Below are 22,027 nucleotides of genomic sequence, written 5' to 3'. Positions count from 1 at the left end.
GGAGTTTTATGATCAGGTTTAATTTGAAAGTGACAGAACCTGCAAGCAAAATGTGTAAGGCAGAACATGGTGAAAGCGATTGGTTCTAGGTTGGCAAAGCAGTGAGATAAGGCTGTATATGCTCTCCCCATTTTCAACTTATGTGCTCAATGCATACTGAGCTAAGATAACCTTTATTGTCATTTTTACTACACCCATACATACATATATATATATACATATAACTATTAACCACTGACCATTTTGAATACAAAGCAGAAAGGGGAAACTTGAGAGTTCACAAGATTAATGCTATAGGGAACAAAACTGTGACTGAATCTGAATGCTCTGTTTTGGAGGAAGGATGGATTGGAAAAAGATGACCTGAAGATGGTTCTAAAATTGAACAGGCATCAACAACGCTAACTTGATAGCCGAAAAAACAAAGAATCTGCAAGTTCTAGTAATAAAATTCAAGAAATACAGTGGCAAAATGGATCTAATATTCAATACGAATGAGACTAAACTAATATCACAGCTGGTACAACAACCAGCCCTAAAACTGATAATGAAGTGGTAGATAGCTTTTGCCTTTTTAGGATCAACCATCAACAGTTACCAATAGTAATGTGTGGCTGTGAGAGTTGGACCATATGGAAGGCTGAGTGCTGAAGGCTGGATGCTTTCGAATTGTGATGCTGGAGGAGACTGTGGAGTGTTTCCTGGACTGCGAGGAGATCAAATCAGTCTCCTAAAGGAGATCAATTCTGACTGTTCTTTGGAAGAACAGTAATGTTCTAGATCTTTTTTGGGGGGATCTTTTTATTAATTATACTTTTTGTTTACTTTCTACCTCAAAATGAGAAGAAATTCTTCTGTCTGCCAATTTTGGATTCTCATATCTCTACAACAGAGAAATACATATGTAAAAATCTCCAGAGGTTTAAAAATGGTTAGGGAGTAGTAGGTGTTCTGGGACACAGGTGTCTGACTCCTGTATGCAGTTATTTATGCTGCATTATGCAATGAAGATGAAAATCCTTTAGAATTTCACCTCTTAAATGTTAGCATTCCAATAGCCTTTGCATCAAAGTCCGCAATAGTTAGTGCCTTGTCACTATTTATGAGTTTGGCTGCAGCTGATTTAATAGTTGCCCTTCCTGAAAATTTAAACGGGTTGCCTTAAGGCATACAGAACATTCCCTTGGCATTATATCTCTGTGTTTTTAAATACAGTGTGTCCTTCCTTTGGAAACCTCTCACTTTTGGAAAGTAATCAGGCAACAGAGTACGATAAGATATCCATCTACAAAAACCCAAAACATTTAAAGCAAATGACACAAAATAATGGCTACAACTTTTTTGTGGGTGCATCACTTGTAATGATCTTCAAAATCCATCCAATTATGATTCTTATGCAATAGCAGAAAATGATTAAGCTCACTGCCCAAGTGAGGTATACAAGGAAACACAATCATGGAGTGACTGGAGGAATTAAAAGAAATTCTAAATAAAAAATTTCTGAGTTACGCTTAAAAGCACTTCGAGTTCTCAATAAATGCTAAGCGATAAAATGCCAAATCAAATAAAATCAAACGATGAAATAATGTAAAATTAATTTAATCTATTTTAATTTTATACTATTTTTATATTGTATTTTATGCTGCCCTGTAAAGCGCCCTGAGTCCTTCGGGAATAGGGCAGTATAAAAATTTAATTAAATAAAAATAAATAAATAAATAAATAAATAAATACATGTTCATAGAACTTATTAAGACAAAGGCCAGCTTTTTCATAACAAATCATCCTAGGTTGGCAAATTCAACTAACTACTCAGTCTACACCAGGGGTCTTCTAACTTGGCCCTTTTATGGCTTGTGGATTTCAACTCCCAGAATTCCTCAGCCAGAGTGCCTGGCTGAGGAATTCTGGGAGTTGAAGCCCACAAGTCATAAAAGGGCCAAGTTTGAAGACCTCTGGTCTACACAGTATTTTCTCTCCAAACGCTTCTTAGCTCCCCCCAACATCTTTGCCACGCCTACTCTCCCTTCACTCATCTCCACTAAGCCCCTCCTCTTCTTCTTTTCTCCAATCAACAATGTACACGGATAGGAGAACCTTACAAATAGTTAGCTGCCATCCCTACGCCCGATAGAAGCATTCGAATTAATCTCCCCGCAATCAGTTCAGAAAAGTTTCTCACTCTCGTTCCTTTTCTATCGGACTTCTGTGACTTTTTTTAAAAAAAGTCGCCCTTCACCGTACAGTTAGATTTTCCCTCCTTACAAAAAAGGATAATCGTTCAGGCAAATAAGCGGGACACCCAAATGGCCAATTGGAAGTTCGTCCTTTGCTTTTTTCATTGCATTCTGGGACGGGTAGTTTCCCGAAACTGCAGACCTCGCTTTCGAGTGGCGCGAGTGCGCAGAGGAGGAGACTACAACTCCCAGATGCCTCGGGCCAATCTCTGGCTCTATAGGATCTGGCGAGCAGCCCCGGGGAAATGGGCATGGGCTTTGAGAGGCGGAAGGCGGCAAGCGCAACCTCCGGGGCTCTGCCGCCCTCTTGACCGCGGCTGGCTGGATCAGGAGGCGGGAAGCGGGGCTGGCGCCGTCTTGGGCTGCTAGGGGACGAGGAGAAGTTCTGGCGTAGTTCGCCTTCCCTTGTTGCAGGGAGAAGAAGAGGAAGGGGGAGAAAGGTGAGCGGCGAAGGGAGCAGGTGGCTGGCTGGGCTGGAGATGAAGGATCGGGGGTTGGGGGGTTGCTTTGAGCCGGAGTGGGGGATCTGCCTCCTCGTGGGGAAGCCTGGGCTGAGTTCTGCCTGGACCAGGGGTCTTCAAACTTGGCCCTTTTATGACTTATGGACTTCATCTCCCAGAACCCCTCAGCCAGGCATGATGGCTGAGGAATTCTGGGAGTTGAAGTCCACAAGTTATAAAAGGGCCAAGTTTGAAGACCCCTGGCCTGGACTCTCCCTCCTTTTACTGCCAAGCTCAGCCTGCCGTAGGTGGGAGTCTTTGGGACGGGATGGGCAGCGGTCGATGGGATCTTCTGGACAGGTTGGCTGGGGATGATGGGAGGCTAGTGGGTGTGAAGCCCTTGGTGCTCCCTGCGCTGGGTGGTGTGCTTGCAGACGTTGCGTTGCCAACTAGGGTGTGCTTCATTCCGACTTCGCACTCTAGTGGTGCCAAGTAAAACTTCGAAGACCAAAATGAAACCCAAGCGGCTGTCGTTTATAATAAAGGAAGCGTGATCACTGTGCTTTCGAAGGGTGTGTAAATGTTTCGTCTCCTTACGGATGACTGGTCTCTTTGAATGCCAAGCTTCCATGAAATTCCCTGGCATTTTTAGATTTGGTTTGATGAAATGACCTGGTTGGGTAATGAAATGCCTGTAAGCCAACAGTCCAGATGCCACCAAGATCTCCACAGTCCAACCCTGAACTATAGATATTCTCTTCTGTTGAAACTAGTGAGTCCTGACAGACCCTTTCTAGGAACCCATTGCAGCTCACTGAAGCAGGTGACCGAATTGACCGAACTGTATTTGGTTTTGTACAAGGGACTGAATCAAACTTTTCTCAAACGGGGGGGGGGCACCTGTCCCCATCCCCCACAGGGCACGGTGAAGAAAGCAAGAATCCCATAGACATCCACAGAAATTAGGATAAGGATTCTCCTTTCCAAAATTTCAGGAATCTCCAGTCTTTTCTTGTTAGCTGTGCTCATTAAGTTTTGAATATTTTCTTGAGCTTCTTGTAACCCAGATTAAGCTGCCATTTAACTATTAAATTTTTGCCCACCAAACGGAGAGGTAATATGAGATTAGCTACTAATAAACTATTCTTTTTGTTGATTGTTTTTCCCATTTTTTTTCTCAGTTTCCCTTGCAAACTTTCACACTGGTTTTCTGCAACATGCTATTCCACAGAAAACCTCAATAAGATTAACCTTCAAGCTAAGGAGGTTAAAGAAATTGTTGGTCTAACTACCAAATTAAATGCATTGTCTAAATCCAGACGTATTATTCAGTGTTGACAAACCTGCAAGATTTGACTGGGTACACAAAAGTGGACTAAATTTTACTGTGGTTTGCTATGGCAAGTTGTGAACTCAGCCAGTTAGCATCTGTTCAGTAACAGATTAAACAAGTCTCAAGGTGTGAACTTTCTCACTGTGTATACATCCACACCATTAGTATTTGTATCTGTTACATTATGTATATTATGTAATCTGTAGGAAACCTGGTTGATTGTGAGATGCAATTCATTAAAAAGATCGGGCATGCATTAACTGGGCATTTTTGATATACAGTTGCATTTGTTTTACAACCATTGGGATTAAATTCAGTCCACTGCTGAGGTCTTGGAAATCATGATTTGATTTCTGAACAGAATATTTCTGCAGGTTTTTCAGTCTGCTTGCTTTATGTTAGAAAAAGTTGCTAATTTCTGACTGTGTGTGTATTCATAACTTTGTTTTAGCATATGTTGCAAAGGCAGTTGCCTTCTGGTTGAGCTCCTCCTGCCATGTGTATCTCTTAATAAAGTGTTCCCATGCAACAAATTTGGGAAACAAGAGCTGGTGGCAATTAAAATAATATGCCACTATGGCCTCTCAAGGTATAAAGTGACTTCATATATCCTTTTAGAAAATTCTGTGTCAAAGCTGAATGTCTGATTTTAGACTCTTTATATTAGTTACTAGTTACTTCCACACCATGGAATGTACTTCCCTTCAGAAGAGCATTACAATTTGCCCGTTTTCCTTCCTCTTGCAAAGAGTTAATATATTCCTTTTTAGCCAGAGTACTAGTAAAGCTTGTTATATGAGCATGTAGTATTACTTTTTTATTCAGAGTGATATGTGGTAATGACCAGTACACACACACACACACACACACACAGAGAGAGAGAGAGAGAGAGAGAGAGAGAGAGAGAGAGAGAGAGAGAGAGAGAGAGAGATAAAAAACTATTAAACTAGTGAAAAGGCAACGAGCCCCGTGGTTGGGTGCTCCTCTGGGCTTCCCACATGCGGCCTTAGAGCCATGTTTTAATTCCTTTTTGGAAAGGTTAGGAGAGTGGGGACCTGCCTCCCCTCTGGGGGAATAATATGCCACAGGGCAAGGGCAACAGCAGAAAAGGTTCTCTTCCTAGACTCCACCAGTCAGAGTTCTTTAACTGACAGGGCCTTCAACATACTTTCCCTGCCTGACCGGGTGGGATGATTGATAAAAATTTCTAGTGTTGGAGCATTCACAGCTTTTGGAGGCAGGCTGTTCCACTGATTAGTTGTTCTAAATTTCCTGACAGTTAGAACAATTAACCAGTGGAACTACCTGCCTCCCGAAGTGGTGAATGCTCCAACACTGGAAGTTTTTAAGAAGAGACTGGACTGCCATTTGTCTGAAATGGTATAGGGCAGGGGTAGGCAACCTTGGCTCTTTTATGACTCGTGGACTTCAACATCCAAAATTCCATGACTGGCTCAGGAATTCTGGGAGTTGAAGTCCATGAATCATAAAAGAGCCAAGGTTGCCTACCCCTGGTATAGGGTTTTCTGCCTGAGCAGGGGGTTGGGTTACATGACCTCCAATGTCCCTCCCAACTTACTTACTTACTTACTTACTTATTTATTTATTTATTTATTTATTTATTTATTTATTTATTTATTGGGACTTATATGCTGCCCTATCTCCCGAAGGAGTCAGGGCGGCTAACAACAGTAAAATACAAATAAAATACAAATATTAAAAATTAAACTATATCTATAGCCCCAACTACAACAATAAAACCTTAAAACCATATTAAAAACCCCTTATCATTAGTCCAGGTCGGCCTGTTGGAAAAGAAATGTCTTAAGGTCTCGATGAAAGGACCGGAGGTCTGGGGTCATCCGGAGCTCCAGGGGAAGCTGATTCCACAGGGCAGGTGCCCCCACAGAGAAGGCCCTCCCCCTGGGGATCGCCAGCCAACATTGTCTGGCCGACGGCACCCTGAGGAGGCCCTCTCTGTGTGAGCGCACAGGGCGATGGGAAGTCGTTCCTGGCAGCAGACGGTCCTGTAGGTATCCCGGGCCTAAGCCATGTAGGGATGATGATGATGATGATTATTATTATTATCATCATCATCATCATCCAGATGTTCAGACTGGATTTGGCATGTTTGTCTACTTATCAAGTCCTTACCAAGGACCTGGGATAGGCAGTTGTGGATGTTTGATGGTATTACAGATATCGTCGCAGGATGGAAGCAGTTCCTAGTAAGGCTGTCTTTTGCAATTGACAAATGGCAAATTTGTCAATGCCAATGGTATTCAAGTGGTATTCGAGTTGTTTTTGGATTGTACCCAAGGTGCAATTATAATTATTATTATTATTATTATTATTATTATTATTATTATTATTATTATTATTATTATTATTATTGTTATTATTATTATTATTATTTAATGGGGCAAAGATGGTTCCACAGGTAACCTGGCCCATGCCCTGTAGTATTTTATAAGTCACAACCAACACCTTTCATTGGACCCGGAAGCAAACCGTCACCGACTACAGTCTGCTCTCTGGGCATCTCCACAGGACTTTCGCTATGCTTGGTATCCAACTGGAAATGAATCCAAGCAATTGGATCCTCCGAATGCACAGAAAATTCCTCTGACAGCCCTGTAGATGGGCCTTTCCCTGAGAAGATTCTGGATAAGCCTAAATGGGGCCACTGGAAGACACTTTGGATTCATTAAGAGCAGACAAGTGTTAACTGGAACTTTGAAGATATAGGACAGGGGTGTCAAACTCAATTTCATTGAGGGCCGCATCAGCATTGCGGTTGCCCTCAGGGGGCCGGGTGGGTGTGGCCTACTAAGTGGGCATGGCCTACTTGGTGGGTGTGGCCTACTGGGTGGGCGTGGCTAAAGTGCGTATGGCCTACTGGGTGGGCATGGCCAGCTCTATATTGTTCGCATCAAGGGTGCCTATGGGGGCCTGGGCAGGAGTGGGACAGATCTGAGGGTCTCTGGCAGGAGGAGGGTCTCTGGGCCATGGCCAAGGCAGTGGGGACCATTCCCTCACTGTTTCCAGGATGGCTTCGCAGGCCGCATGAAACCACTTCGCGGGCCGGATCTGGCCCCCGGGCCTTGTGTTTGACATGTCTGATATAGGAAATATATCTATAGGGCAGCAGCTTGGAAGAGAGTCCTGTAACAAATAAGGCTGTTTCCAGTTTTAATTATTTAAAAATAATAAAATGGGTGGAGGGATTGAGACTGAGCTGATACAACTGAAATCTACCAACCCACTGGATCACTTTCAGAGGTGCCAACTCTCATACTCTGTTTATTACAATTGGGCTTGGTTTTGGCACCACCCGTTGATTGTGTGAGAAACCCCTTAGCATTTTCACGCTCAGTCCAGTTTTAAGAATAAGATCTTTGTTTTCTTTCCTTATAGCTCTCAAAATGGATATTTTTGGAGACCTGCGGCGAATGAACAAGCGCCAGGTAAAAGAGGAGTACAGTTGGTTTCGCTGGGTCTGCTTGTGAGCAATGACTTCAGCTTGTTTGTATCAAAATTGCTTGTATGCACCGCCTGAATTGATTTAATGAAATTAAATGAAATACAAGGCAGTTCCCCCCTGCTTAATGACCATTCACTCAGCAACTCTTTGGAGTCACGATAAGTGCTGAACAAATGGCATTTATACCCAGTCCTCAAAGTTACAGCTGTTGGTCACATGATCAGAATTCAGGCACTTGGTAGCCCATCTACGTTTACGATCACAGGGTACCCTTTAACAGCCCTCACCCACGTATCTCCCCTCCTCTCTTTGCTTTAAACCAGGGGTGGGGAAACTATGGCCCTTTTATGAGTTGTGGACTTCAGTGCTTGTGCTCTTGACACCTGGATGACCTTTGCCGGCTTCTTGCTTCCTGCCATCTTGCTTCCACTTTTTTTTTTAAAATCCCATTTATATCCCGCCCTTCTCCGAAGACTCAGGGTGGCTTACAATTTAAAGCACAAATCAATGTGCTTCGCAATAGCCTTCATTCTATGTATATGCCTGCTTATTAGGGCTTTCACACACACCCTCAAGCGGCATTATTACAAAGTCAGCTTATTGCCCCCAACAATCTGGGTCCTCATTTTACCTACCTCGGAAGGATGGAAGGCTGAGTCAACCTTGAGCCTGGTGGGACGCGAACCTGCACTAATTGCAGGCAGCTGGTGTTACTTAAGGAGGCATTAGCCCACTGCTCCACCAAGGCTCTTTTGATGTGACACATCAGCCAGGCCCTTCAGGAAGCACAAGCAGGGGAGAGAAAGCCTTGTGTGGCCAGCAGCTAACTCCCAAAGAGCCCAGTTGGGCAGGGGTCAGCAGCGGCAAGAGCAAGAAAAGGGTGAAGATCGGATGGGGATGGCAGCTGCAGCCGGGGCTTCCTGCTGCAACACAGGCCTTTATGGTGCTAAGCTGAGCTGAGGCAGCTGCAGCTTTGTGCTGCAGTGCTGGACTGGATTGGGGCAACAGCAGCTTCATGAAGTGCCAGGCTGGGTGTTCTCACCAGCAATAATAATAATAATAATAATAATTTTATTTATATACCGCCCTTCTCCCGAAGGACTCAGGGTGGTGAACAGGGTAGATATATCAAAAATACAAAAATACAAAAGTTAAAAGAAAATTAAACATATGCCCAACTAAAAACAGTAAAAACATATATTAAAAATGACAATAAAAACCCAACCCATCCCCCATCAGGCCAGGCCGGCTTGTTCAAATAAGAGTGTCTTCAGATCGCGACGGAAGGAGTGAAGGTCGGGCGCCATCCGGAGCTCAACCGGCAACCGATTCAATAGCTCCGGGGCGCCCACAGAGAAGGACCTCCCCCTGGGGGCCACCAATCGACATTCTCTGATCGGTGGCACCCTGAGGAGGCCCTCTCTGTGGGAACGCACAGGGCGGAGGGAAGTTGATGCCGGCAGCAGGTGCTCCCTAAGGTACTCCGGACCCATGCCATGTAGGGCCTTAAACACCATTACCAGTACCTTGAATCTCACCCGGAAGACAACTGGTAACCAATGCAGCTCACGGAGCAGAGGTGTAACATGGGAGTATCGGGAGACTCCCAACACAACTCTCGTGGCTGCATTCTGTACCAGTTGGAGCCTCCGAGTGGTCCTCAAGGGCAGCCCCATGTAGAGAGCGTTGCAGTAGTCCAGACGAGAGGTTAATGGGAGGAAGAAGGTGAAGGTCAGTTGGGGATGATGGCCAGCAAAACATTGGACAGCTTGCAGACCAGCTGAGGGAAAATACATGCTAGCCCCATCCACTTTCCTCATTATCCTTCCCTCTGACCATCACTAAAAGATTGATTGACCTTATGCTAGATTAAAGCAGGCAGGCTGCAGACCTCATGCTTTCCCTGGGCACATGCATTCAGCTGCCTGAACATCTTGAAATCAGCATTGATTTGGGCAACACAGGTTTCCACTTAAAGTTAATAATAGATGGATTGGATTGGAAGTGCAGTAGCAATGTGCAAAGGGTGGAGTCCTTGGTTCTCTCTGAGTTTGGTTGTTTGCTTGTAACATTGTGGGAAGCTAGTGAGTGTAGGGTTTGCTCTTTGTTTATGTGCAGTAGCTTGTCCTACCAGTGTTGGTGGGGATGTGATTTTCTCCTTAATTAGACACCATTTTCTGCTTGATTGTTTGTTTCTTTGAAAGCTTTCTGATTAGGGCAACTGTTTTCTCTCTTTTTGTCTAGTATTATTTTATTTATTTTTATTTTTATTCCATTTATATCCCGCCCTTCTCCGAAGACTCAAGGCGGCTTACAATCTTAGCAGTAATCTCTGCTTATCTGGATGTTGGCTGGTGGAGAGGATGTGTTCTGTTCTTTTTGTTTCCTTCTTAACTTTTTTGTTATCTCTTTTGAATGATGTGTAAATGTAGTTTAACTCTATCTTGTCTATTGATGGCTGATTTGTCTGAGTGACAAGCTTCCATGAATTCCCTAATGTTTTTGGATTTTGCTTGGTCTAGGACACGGGTCGGCAACCCGCGGCTCCAGAGCCGCATGCGGCTCTTTGAGCCGTCTCCTGCGAATCCCAGCCGCCCGGTGCGCGCACACCTCTTCGAATGGGCAGTGGTGCGCGCGCACCTCTCCAAATGGAGAGTGGCTCTGTAGACGGGCTGCGGTAGCTTTCCCAACAAGCGGCGCCGCTGCCCATTCCGAGAGGTGCGCGTGCACCTCTCCGAACGACTGTAGGTGTGCGCGCACCTCCCCAAACCTTTGGAGAGATGCGCGCGTACCTCTCCGAATGGGCGGAGGTGCGCGCGCACCTCCCCAAACCTTTGGAGAGGTGCGCGCGCACCTACGCGCGAATGGGCAGCGGCGCCGCTCTTTGAGAAAGCTGCCGCGGCACGTTTGCAGGCTGCCGAAAGCGGCAGCTTTGCAGACGGGCTGCGGCAGCTTTCCCAACAAGCGGCGCCGCTGCCCATTCCGAGAGGTGCGTGCGCACCTCTCCGAATGAGCGTAGGTGCGCGCGCACCTCCCCAAACCTTTGGAGAGGTGCGTGCAAACCGCGCGAACGGGCAGCGGCGCCGCTCTTTGGGAAAGCTGCCGCGGCACGTTTGCAGACTGCCGAAGGCGGTAGCTCTGCAAATGGGCCGTCGCCGTCGCGCAACCGGGAACCGGTTCCATCACACATAAAAAATGGCATCCGCGCATGCACAAGAAAAAAACATTTTGCGCATGCGCAAAACTTTTTTGCGCATGCATGGGCGCACGCACGCGGCTCCCACTTTTTTTATGTGTGATGGAACCGGTTCCCAGTGGCTCTTTTCCTTTTTCAGGTTGCCGACCCCTGGGCTAGGATGTTCACAGTTCCCCAGTTGAAACTATGGTTAAATCTGTCCATGTGTTGTGAAATTTTCATTGTGTCTTCTGACTGCTAATGGATGTTCATGGATGAGCTCTGCTAGTCTTCTGTTTGTCCTACATAGTGGCTGTTGAGTCCTATTCTTTTTCTTCTTGGCCTACCAATTCTCTTGGTTTACTTAAGATGTTTTGGGGGGCTTTAACTGGTTTGTGTGCTATGGTGATGGTTGTGGTAGTACTGTATATCTGCAAGCAAACCACCAAGTTCAAAGAGCACCAAGGACTCCAACCCTGAGCTACATGCATTATTTCTATTGGTAATAAGTCGTGTGAATAAAGCAGTTTGCTATAGTACTTCTATAACCCTGCAAAGGTCTCTGTCACTCCAGGAACTGTGAGGGTTTTTTGTTTTTTTAACTTTCAGAGCCACTTTTGGTGAGGATCATGAACCTGTTTATGAGCGGGTGCAAATATTTATTTATTTATTTATTTTATTTGTATACCGCCCTTCTCCCGAAGGACTCAGGGCGGTGAACAGGGCAGTACATGTTAAAAGACAAAATACAAAAATTAAAAAGATTAAACAAAATGCCCACAACTCTTACAATAAGTTAAAACACATTAAAAATAGGTTAAAACACATTAATAAAACCCAACCCAACCCCATCCCATCAGGCCAGGCCAGCTTGTTCAAAGAGGTAAGACTTTAGATCGCGCCGGAAGGAGCGGAGGTCGGGCGCCATCCGGAGCTCAACCGGAAGATGGTTCCATAAATCCGGCGCGCCCACAGAGAACGCCCTCCCCCTGGGGGCCACCAGTCGGCATTCTTTGACCGGTGGCACCCTGAGGAGGCCCTCTCTGTGGGAGCGTACTGGGCGGAGGGAAGTTGATGCCGGCCGCAGGTGCTCCCCAAGGTATTCCGGACCCTTGCCATGTAGGGCTTTGTAGGTCATTACAAATATGTGGCATGAGCTGGTGCTAAGTAGCTTTTTAACAAGTTGTGAATCAGTGGTTCTGTTTTTAGGCTTCTCCTGAGCTAGTACCGGGAGGCAAATAAATCTGTTTCTCTTGTTAGCAGTTTATTTGTTATTCAAATAAATGGAAAACTGGGCCACCTCTTGGCATAGAACTTTGCACCATTACCCCATGCAGACAAGAAAGGCTTAATGTTGTTTTTTTCCCCATGTGCTGATCTACTTTATGACTCTTCAGCTGCTGTGCTGTTCTTCTTGTTGATCAGTTTTTGATTGCCCTACTTCACACACATATCTGCCACACTGCTGCCTTCATTATAAAAATGCAGCACCCTGGGAAGATTGACTATTCTAAGGAAAGAAACCAGTGCCTATTGAATATAAAGATTATAAAACATTTATCTATCTTATTTATGTCCCTGTTCTGCCTAAAACACTTTGTCACTCAAACCCTTGCTCTTTGTTCTGTTGAGGCAGCCAGGTGTGACTGCTTAAAACATGTTAAAGATGCTGAGATTACCAGCTGGAAAGCTGACCGCCCAGGTTCAAGACCCGAGCATCATGTGATGGGGTGAGCTCCCGTTACTTGTCCCAGCTCCTGCCCACCTAACAGTTTGAAAGCATCCAAATGTGAATAGGTAAATAGGTACCATTTTGGTGAGATTACCACTGTGCACCTTGGCATATAGTGATGCTGGCTGCATGAAAGTGTCTTCAGACAATCCAGGCTCCATTGGCTAAAAAACAGATGAGCATCACTTCCTAGAGTCAGACAGGGAAAACCATTACCCTTATCTATGGACAATGCCATTTTTTTTCTGATCCGTCTAATTATGGTAGATGCAGATACATGGTCTTTTGACTTATAGAGCCACTAAAAACCTGAAAGGGCAATAAACCAAATAAGACAGTTTCCTATTCTCAAAACTCATTTCCATCTGTCAGATCTACTTTTCATATCCAAGTTAATGTTCTTTAATATTTTAGTTGAAGTACCTTTATTTGAACTTATTAAGGTTCTTCGTTGGTGTTGTACGTGTGAAAATCAAATTTGTGTTTAGTATTTAAATTTGGAGATACTCGGCGGTGCATCCTGTAAAATCAAAAAATGAGTACAGTGCCTCTTGAAATAATAACCGCAACAATGGTGATTATATGATCAAAGACCATACAGGAAATGTGTTCTTTTCATTTTGCTTTTCCTTTTGTTATAGCTCTATTACCAAGTTTTAAATTTTGCCATGATTGTGTCTTCAGCCCTAATGATATGGAAAGGCCTTATTGTTATCACCGGGAGTGAGAGTCCAATTGTAGTAGTGCTCAGGTATGTCTTCTTGTGAAGAATTTGTTTGTTGGGGTAATCTGCAGTCCATAATTTTTGTCTCATTCCTGTACCAAATTGGGAATAGGAAAAGTGCTTGTGAGTGGGAGGTTATGATTTTTATAACCATTATTTCTTCAATATGTTCCCTAAGCTGTGTTAGGAAATTTGACTAGGTCATAGTAAGCTAGCTGTTCCTTTTTGATCTTCTTCCTACAAAAATCAAATGCACAGGTATAGTATAGGTGGTACCTTGCTCAATAGTAGTAACTGTGAGAGGGATCTCGGAGTCCTAGTAGACAATCACTTCAATATGAGCCAGCAGTGTGCTGCAGCTGCCAAAAAAGCCAACACAGTGCTAGGCTGCATTAACAGAGGGATAGAATCAAGATCAGGTGAAGTACTAATACAACTTTACAATGCTTTGGTAAGGCCACACCTGGAATACTGCATCCAGTTTTGGTCACAATGTAAAAAAGATGTCGAGACTCTTGAAAGGGTACAGAGAAGAGCAACAAAGATGATTAGGGGGCTGGAGGCTAAAACATATAGGGAACGGTTGCTGGAACTGGGTATGTGTAGTTTAACAAAGAGAAGGGTGAGGGGTGACAGGATAGGAGCGTTCCAATATCTCAGGGGCTGCCACAAAGAAGAGGGAGTCAAGCTATTCTCCAAAGCACCTGAAAGCAGGACAAGAAGCAACGGATGGAAACTAGTCAAGGAGAGAAGCAACCTAGAACTAAGGAGAAACTTCCTGACTGTTAGAACAATTAACCAGTGGAACAACCTGCCTCCAGAGGTGGTGAATGCTCCAACACTGGAGGTTTTTAAGAAGAGACTGGACAGCCATTTGCCTGAAATGGTATAAGGTTTCCTGCCTGAGCAGGGGGTTGGACTAGATGACCTCCAAGGTCCCTCCCAACTATTATTATTATTATTATTATTATTATTAAAAAGCATTTAGTGTTGTATAAGTAGCCTTATTAGTCAACAACACTTGTCTGTTCTTTCATACACGATGATGGCAGACTGAGAAACCATGGGTAATTCTTGATTATAGGTCCCTACACCCAAATATGCACCTGTTAAAAATAAGTACTGTTGGGCTCTTGGTGATTACTGAACTTGGTTGCTTTCCTGCAGAGATTTCATTACAAGCTTAGGTAACATGGTTGATGTTGGTTGAAAATGTTCAAACTGAGAGAATACTCAAGAACTCAACATTTTAAGCCTGTTCTACATATATTCTCTACTACCGAAATAAGCATTTATTGAACTTTTCCAATAATGTACAATGACATTGGGCTTCTATAGATAAAGATTTACAGAGTTTCTTGCATCATTGAGATAATTTGATTAATTTAAATCTATTGTGGGTAAACACTTGAAACATTTTTGGTCTTGGGTGGAAACCAGAAGTTAAAGACTGGAAATCAGCAAAATAATAATAATACCAGAAATCATGGCCACATGAGATGGGGTGCTGCAAATGTAAATTGAATTGGTTGCCAAGAGCCCAAAATGTGATCAAACCCGTGTCAAATATCGTATGCTTATTTATTCTTTGGTAATGACTGTGTTAATTTTAAATATTCTTTTCTCCTTTTCTAGTGGTAGTATGGAACCAGCCTTCCATAGAGGAGACCTCTTGTTCTTGACAAATTTCCGAGATGACCCCATCAGGGCCGGAGAAATAGTCGTTTTCAAAGTCGAAGGAAGAGATATTCCAATTGTGCACAGAGTGATTAAAGTTCACGAAAAGTAATGGTGGCCACAAAATAATTCAGAGCAGGCCTATGTTGGGTGGTTAAGGCTTTTCAGAGCTGGCTCCCAAGTAGTGGGTAGTGTTAAGATGAGGAAATGAGCAGAATCGGGACAAAAATGATGTATTTATTTGTCAAATTTATTGGCCGCCCATCTTACCACAGGGTAAATCTGGCCAAATTACAGTATTAAAAAATAAAACTATAAATAAAATACTACAAAAATATATAAAAAAATACAATAGCTAAAAGATGGGAAGGGAGGGAGTAACTTATTTAGCAGCTTAACCTTTTTTCGTATATAGTGAGTCCTTGTTTTCTTTCTGGACCAGGCATGTCAAACACACAGCACATGGCCACGCCCACCCCAGCAAAACAAATCACGATACGGCCCGCAATGCAATTGGGTTTGACACCCCTGTTCTAAAGCAAGTATATATGAGGAATCTGTGTCTAAACAGATAGTCCTTGACTTAACAACTGTAATTATGCCCCGGAATTATTGTTGCAGATTGTAGTCATTAAGCAGGTCATCACATGACCACACTTGATTTTACTACAGTATCTTGTTTGCAGCAGTTGTTAAGTGAACCTGGCAGTTGTTAAATGAATCAATTTTCCTCAATGGGTGGAAACCAGAAGTTAAAGACTGGAAATCAGCAAAATAATAATAATACCAGAACTCATGGCCACATGAGATGGGGTGCTGCAAATGTAAATTGAATTGGTTGCCAAGAGCCCAAAATGTGATCGAGTGAACATTGGAGGATTGTTGGAACTTTGAAAACAGATCGTGAACAGCTCTGGGGAGGTCCATTGTAACTTTAAACAGTCACTAAGCAACCAGTCATTAAACAAGGACTACCTCTGGTAGATAATGCACATGGGAGAGCCAAATACTTGTTTAGCTCTGTTAGCAGGAGTCCTAAAACACCTGGACATTTATTGAAATACAGAAAGGGCAATATGTACGTGTTGCTATCTTATCACCTGCTTGGTAAGCAGTTGCAACAATGGTTATCACTGAGGTGCTGATCCACTCCCTCTCCTGTTGCTTGCTTTCAGAGAAAATGGCAACATCAAATTTTTGACCAAGGGAGATAATAATGAAGTTGATGACAGAGGTTTGTACAAAGAAGGACAAAACTGGCTAGAAAAGAAAGATGTCGTAGGCAGAGCCCGCGGGTAAGTTAAGTTAGATTATGCAAGCAGTCTCTTTTGTGAACTCTGGTACATCGTTGACTTACGCAGATGGAATTGTCTCTCTTGTCTTTCCCCAGCTAGCATTGTGGTTTGATTTGGAAAATACATTTATTTCAGGATGAATCACCAGGGGCTTTGGGGCCACATAACAATCGTGAAAATTATTTTTAAGAGCTCTGGGGAACCCTTTTGACAGCAGGGATTGTCTGAAAATTGGTCGCATTTTTTTTTAGGTGGAAACACGTCACCCCAAATTTAAATTATTATTTTGATGTCTACAGCAGGTAACAGTACTTCTAGATGAAAGACTTGTAGGAAAGCCAGGACCTGAAGTCTAGATTGGGAAGTTAAAAAAAATATCCAGAAAGAGTGCAATAGCCTCCATACTATTTCCAAGAAAAATGTTTGGACGTGTCCATGTGTTCCCAGAAGTCATGTCTAGCCTGAGGGGGAGCCACAGCAGATAGCAACACCTTCCAGATCATGGTGGACCTTCAAAAAGTTAATCTGGTTCAAATCTGTTTGGTATTTGGAGGGGAGACAATGAGGAAATGCTAGGCCGGGAAAATGCTTCTAATGCAGTTTGCAGGGGCATAATGGCAAAAGGACCTCAGGAGTATCTGGTGTAACAAAATGGTGAATTAAGATGGGCCTTGGCGTGATTCAACAGGGCTAATAATATAGTCCTTGACTTACAACCGTAGTGGATCCTGCCCTTTACAGTTGTAAGTTGTGATGGTTGTAAAGTGGGTCACCACACAAATGACCCAATTTTACAGTCTTTTTTTCTGGCAGTCATTAAGCAAATCACCATGTTGTTAAGCAAACACTATGGTTTTAACAACAAACACTGCAGTCATTAAGCATCATAACCGGTTGTAAATGGTGGACTAGCTATATGTGGCTTCATGCAGGCAGCAACATTTGTAGCTTTCAGTGTTTTAAGAGGTGTACTAAAGAAACGTTTTAGCTTGTGTATTTTTTAAATTCTCTGTGGTTTTGTATTATCATCATATTGTATCTCATATTTAATATTAGCAACCTTGATACTATTCATATGAAGAGACAGGATGTAAATTCAGTTATTAATATATAAAATCAATAATGCCTGACATTTACTGTTCACCAATGTTGAGTTAATGACTATATTGATTAATAAACCAACTCTCTTTAACTTCTGTCAATTAGGTTTTTGCCGTATGTTGGAATGGTGACCATAATCATGAATGATTATCCAAAATTTAAGGTGGGTACAGATTTAGCTGAGAATCTATAAAATGATCTTGAGATTTAGAATGAACAATATTGCTTATATAAGAGGAGAAAAATACTACCTAATAAGTTTTATCCTGTTGCTTGACATTTACCATTCACATAGTTTTCTCTTTGGGGCAGGAAATTATGGGAGTCATATTTTCAACCTATCTGGAGGGACCAGAAGGAACGTTGGGGGTCAGGCTGCATATCAATTTAATAATTCAATAGATTTGAGGAGGAGGTAGCCAGTTTTGCACAGTTTTGTCAGCAATTTGAAACTAATTTACTGAAGGATGTGTGAGAGATGCTTTGTGGTTCACTGAGGGTGTGAGAAATGTGGATTGGAGAGGATGCACAAGAGATGCTGAGTAGGTTGTAGAGGGTCTGGGAGGGTGCACCAATGCAAGGAGGAACTTGAGAGTCACTGCACGGATTGGGAGAAATATGTGTGACGCATATGTTGGGGAGGTGGATGGGAGGCGGGGGTCGGGGAAGGTGCAAGGAGGTACACATAAGCACTGTGTAAGTCAGAGTGGTGTGTGTGAGGTGCTGCGTGGGTCGGGGAAGGTGTGATGGGTGCTTAAAAAGCACAGGTCAGGATGCATGAGAGGTGGAGTCAGGGAGGGTGCAAGGGAGATTTTTCATGGCTGGACAAGAAGGTTCAGAAGGTGCGAGAAGGTTCACAAAAGATGCCAAGCAAGTCAGAGAAGGCACAGATTGGGGAGAGTACAAAAGGATGCATAGGTGGCAACATGCAGGTCAGGGATATTATGCAAGGATACAGTGCAAGTCAGGGTATGTATGGATGCGTGAATGACTAGGCATGGCAAGAGCATAGAGAGGTAGGACTAGGTGGGAGAGACTTATCCCAGTGATTTGCTATCTTCTCTGCTGGCTTCCCCATTGACTTTCTGAAGACACCAGCAGGAAAAGTGGCAAGTAGCGTTCCTCAAAAACATATTTAATTTATGAAGTGTGCTATGGCACATGGTGCCCACATTTAGTAATATGCCGTGTGTTTGTTTTTTCACAGTATGCTCTCTTAGCTGTCATGGGCGCATATGTACTTCTGAAACGGGAATCATAAAAGAAACTGGAAATGCCTCGGACAACTTATCAGCATAGTTATATGAAGAGATACTAATATATTTGAGACATCCCCTTGTCTGCGAATAATATGTGACATGTGCAAACCATATTGTATTTGTTTTGCTCCTCTTCATGTTGCAGTCTTAACTGTGGGAAGTCCAACTGCCTTCATTGAGTCACTCTGATCATTTTTTTTTATTATGTCCATCTTCTCCAACCTGGTTCAGCTCCCCAAATTCTCAGCCAAAAAAGTCTTTTGGACATCTTGGGTGGAGATTACATAAATTGTGGTCTAAAACCAAGTTAAGGAAGGCAACTTTCTCTTGGTTGTTTTGTTATCAGTTGTTTTAATTTCTACATGTTCACACAATTGATACCAAAATAGTGGTGAAATATCTGTGAGGGAAATGGTAGGGGCCTCATAGAATATGTGTTCACCTTTTCTCATCAGTGACAAAAATGGATCTGCTTATTTTTAAAATATTTGGGAGAATAGTTTCATATCCATGAATCTTGACTATACTGAGAACTTTAGTTTTTATTACACCTGTCATGCAAGGAACCTATTGATGCAATTTGTCTCACCTTCAAATTATTCCCATCTTCCACCCGCCCCACCCAGGCAGCAGTTCAAACAGTTACTGATGATTTGTTGAGCAATAGTCCCTTCTTCTGAATGATTTTACAAAAGCAGACAAATGCTTCTAACAAAGAAGTGAAAACTACAGTTTTGATTAAAGTTGTGAGATGCACCTTTCTGCAAGAGTGGTAATTCTTCAAGTTGCATTGCTTCCTCCAAACCAGCTTGAAACTCAAGAGCCGTGACGATATTATCTGAGTTACTGCCCTCCACTTATACAGGTAGTCCTTGCTTGACAACACTAATTGGGACTGGCAACTATGCCAGTGACACAGTTGTAAAGCATGACATCACTTGACCGTGCCAAATTAACAATGGCAGATTATGCAGTTGGGATTCTTCAGCAAATCTCATGCACCATTAAGCATGACATCACATGATCGCCATTTTCAACTTCCTACTGTCTTCCCTATAGACTTCGCTAGTGTTCTGTACCAGCCTGCTACCGGCTCTGCAGAAAAGGCAGGGACAACCCCTCTACAAACGGCAAGAGGCTGGAATAACGCCTGCCAAATTTATAGCTACAAAAACAAACAAGACACGAACCAAGAAACAGGAGCTTTAACAAACATGAACCATCCGAGCTGTTGCCTTCAGCAAACCAGCCCTCCCAAACATTCCCCTTATATAGAGTTCAGGGCGTGGCTTCTCTCTGCCTCCTTCTGAGAAGCCCCATTGCCTTCCTCTGTTTACTCCTAATTGACTGCCTCCTGCGTCGGGCGTCCTTGAACAGGGCCAGCTGTGGGTCATCTTCATCCACACTGTCAGGCTCACACAGCTGGGTCTCCGTGGTGACCAAGTGGGAGGGGCCTGGCTGAGGGCTATCATCAGCAAGATCTTCAACCCCCTCAGCAAGGTCTTCAACACCCCCCTCCTCCTCTGAGTCGTCCGACCCAACTGCCGAACCCACAGGCTGACCCTGAATCACAACAGCTAGTCAGAAACCAGCCATGAATGTTGTAAATGGCAATCAAGTGGCCGTGGGATGCTGCAATGTAACTACGCTTGATTGAAAAATGTAAGGTAGTTTTCAACTTACCACAGTTGAGCCCAAAATATTAAGTGTGAAAAACAGTCATAAGTCACTTTCTCCTAGTTCCGTTGTAACTTCGAAAGTCACTAAACCAACGGCTGTAAGTCGAAAACTAACGGTATGCTCCTGCTAAGTTCCCTTAATCATCAGTCAGTCCCAAGTGTCATATTGATTTGGATTTGCAGCCTAACAAAGCTATAGAAGAGTGTTTCTCAATTTCAGCAACATTAGGATGTGTTAGCTAGCTTGAATTCTGGAAGTTGAAATCCCCACATCCTAAATTTGCTGAGGGTAATAAACACCGCTATAAAAAGTAAGGAGGATGATTTAAAAAAAAAGTGATATCCTTTGCAGCTTTTTAAATTTAATATTTATAGAGGCGTTCCCTTATTCAGTAAAATATTAGAAAGCGCATGGTGCCCACACAACTGATATATTGTATCAGGATTGCAGTCAGTAAGTGACAGTTAACAGAACAATAGTTTAATATAATGTGAGAACTTGGGTAATCAGTAACTGTTTGATGATGCCGTTTGGATGTATGTATGAAGCTCCATCAGCTCAAAGTAGCTTTATTATCATGAAGTATGGTCCTGTGCTTGGATGTTTTGCCTGAAATGGCTGCTTCCCTATGCATTGAAAAAAGGAGAAAAAAAAACTTTCCTTGTTATAGCAGTTAGACAACCTTGAAATAAGAATAGGACTACTGGAAGTAAGTGAATGTGAATGATACAAGATACTGGATCCAGACCAGGCCCAAAAAATCAGGAAGGCTAAAACTATAATAACAACATGATCTTGTAAGTCTGTTTATGTTATACTTCAGGGGTCTTCAAACTTGTCCCTTTTATGACTTGTGGACTTCAACTCCCACAATTCCTCAGCCAGGCATGCTGGCTGAGGAATTCTGGGAGCTGAAGTCCACAAGCCATAAAAGGGACAAGTTTGAAGACCTCTGTTATACCTTTTCCTCCTATTTAGTTTTAGTAAAATTCCTACTTAGAGAATTAGGAAGTTTTCTGTCTCAGCCTCTTCTGAACGTTATCTGCCTGTTGTGGATTTAAAATTTGTTTTATTGTTCATTGTCCTGGCAATGGAATTTGCATATCTCCATCCAAGTCATCTTCTTTATTCTGTACTTTATACGGTACTTATACTGTACTTTATACAGTACTTTTGGGTTCTTGGTGTTAGGGGGAATTCTTGTATTCTTGCCGACATTTCATTAGTAGGCTGGGTAACATCCTCAGTGCATGTGAGAATGCCCCCTGCCTTTCTCATTAGTGGCCAGATGCACCAGGGTTATATCCTCTCCTAGTATTGAAATGTCCACAAGAAAACCACGAAGTTCAGCTCACCAAGAAACTAACGGTTGAATCCTGAGCTATGTATACGCTCTAATAGTGGAACAAGGAAATGGAGAAAAGTTTGGCCTAAAACCTTTTACTAGATCTGTGCTGTTGGCATAAGCCTTTGTAATTCCTATAGCTCCACTCGGATGGGGCTGGGAAATAGAATTTGTAGTGTAAAATCTACCCAAGATCACATTCTAGTTTCACTTGCTCTTCCAACTGTGTTCTTAGCCTTTTAAATTCTTTTGGTGGCCTTAGGGGAATCACCTTAAACATGTGAATAATCTGGGTATTTTATTTAACTTCTGTCTTGCAATTTCATGGTAATAAATGTGTCAGTTCTTTGTCTGTTTTTTTTAAAGTAAATTGCTGTAAAGGCTTGCCAGGTTTCTATGAAAAGACCCACAGAGAGTAAAATGAAAAACAAGCTGTCAATTACTGAGCTATATTAATAAATGTGATGCCCACCCACCGATCTCTCTTTGTTTTATCATGCTATGCAATAATATTAAAACATTGTTGTCTTGGTTTTATAACTTAA

At 42.9% G+C, this 22,027-nt stretch overlaps 1 protein-coding gene and 1 long non-coding RNA gene across 2 annotated transcripts; both read left to right on the top strand.

Moving 5' to 3' along the window:
- Window positions 1-2,437: 2,437 nt before the first annotated feature.
- Window positions 2,438-18,641, top strand: SEC11C (SEC11 homolog C, signal peptidase complex subunit). The gene is made up of 7 exons (XM_083354809.1): window positions 2,438-2,677; window positions 7,428-7,477; window positions 13,043-13,152; window positions 14,761-14,910; window positions 15,978-16,097; window positions 17,304-17,361; window positions 18,406-18,641. The coding sequence occupies exons 2-7, from the start codon at window positions 7,436-7,438 to the stop codon at window positions 18,457-18,459; spliced, it is 534 nt and encodes a 177-aa protein (XP_083210935.1). The 5' UTR covers window positions 2,438-2,677; window positions 7,428-7,435; the 3' UTR covers window positions 18,460-18,641.
- A 2,070-nt stretch (window positions 18,642-20,711) lies between these two features.
- On the top strand, window positions 20,712-22,027 carry LOC310635635. The gene is made up of 2 exons (XR_014491467.1): window positions 20,712-20,942; window positions 21,086-22,027. It is a non-coding gene; the product is annotated as an uncharacterized lncRNA (long non-coding RNA).

This window comes from Vipera ursinii (genome assembly GCF_947247035.1).
Source record: "Vipera ursinii genome assembly, chromosome: 2".
NCBI lineage: Eukaryota > Metazoa > Chordata > Lepidosauria > Squamata > Viperidae > Vipera > Vipera ursinii.
The sequence above is the reverse complement of the archived record's forward strand: the minus strand, read 5'-3'. Positions and strand labels throughout refer to the sequence as shown.

Excerpts from the sequence above, each read along its gene's own strand:
- SEC11C (XM_083354809.1), top strand. The coding sequence starts at position 7,436 with ATGGATATTTTTGGAGACCTGCGGCGAATGAACAAGCGCCAG. Across the intron at positions 14,911-15,977 it reads GTGATTAAAGTTCACGAAAA|AGAAAATGGCAACATCAAAT; the intron begins GTAATGGTGGCC and ends GCTTGCTTTCAG. Across the intron at positions 16,098-17,303 it reads GTCGTAGGCAGAGCCCGCGG|GTTTTTGCCGTATGTTGGAA; the intron begins GTAAGTTAAGTT and ends TCTGTCAATTAG.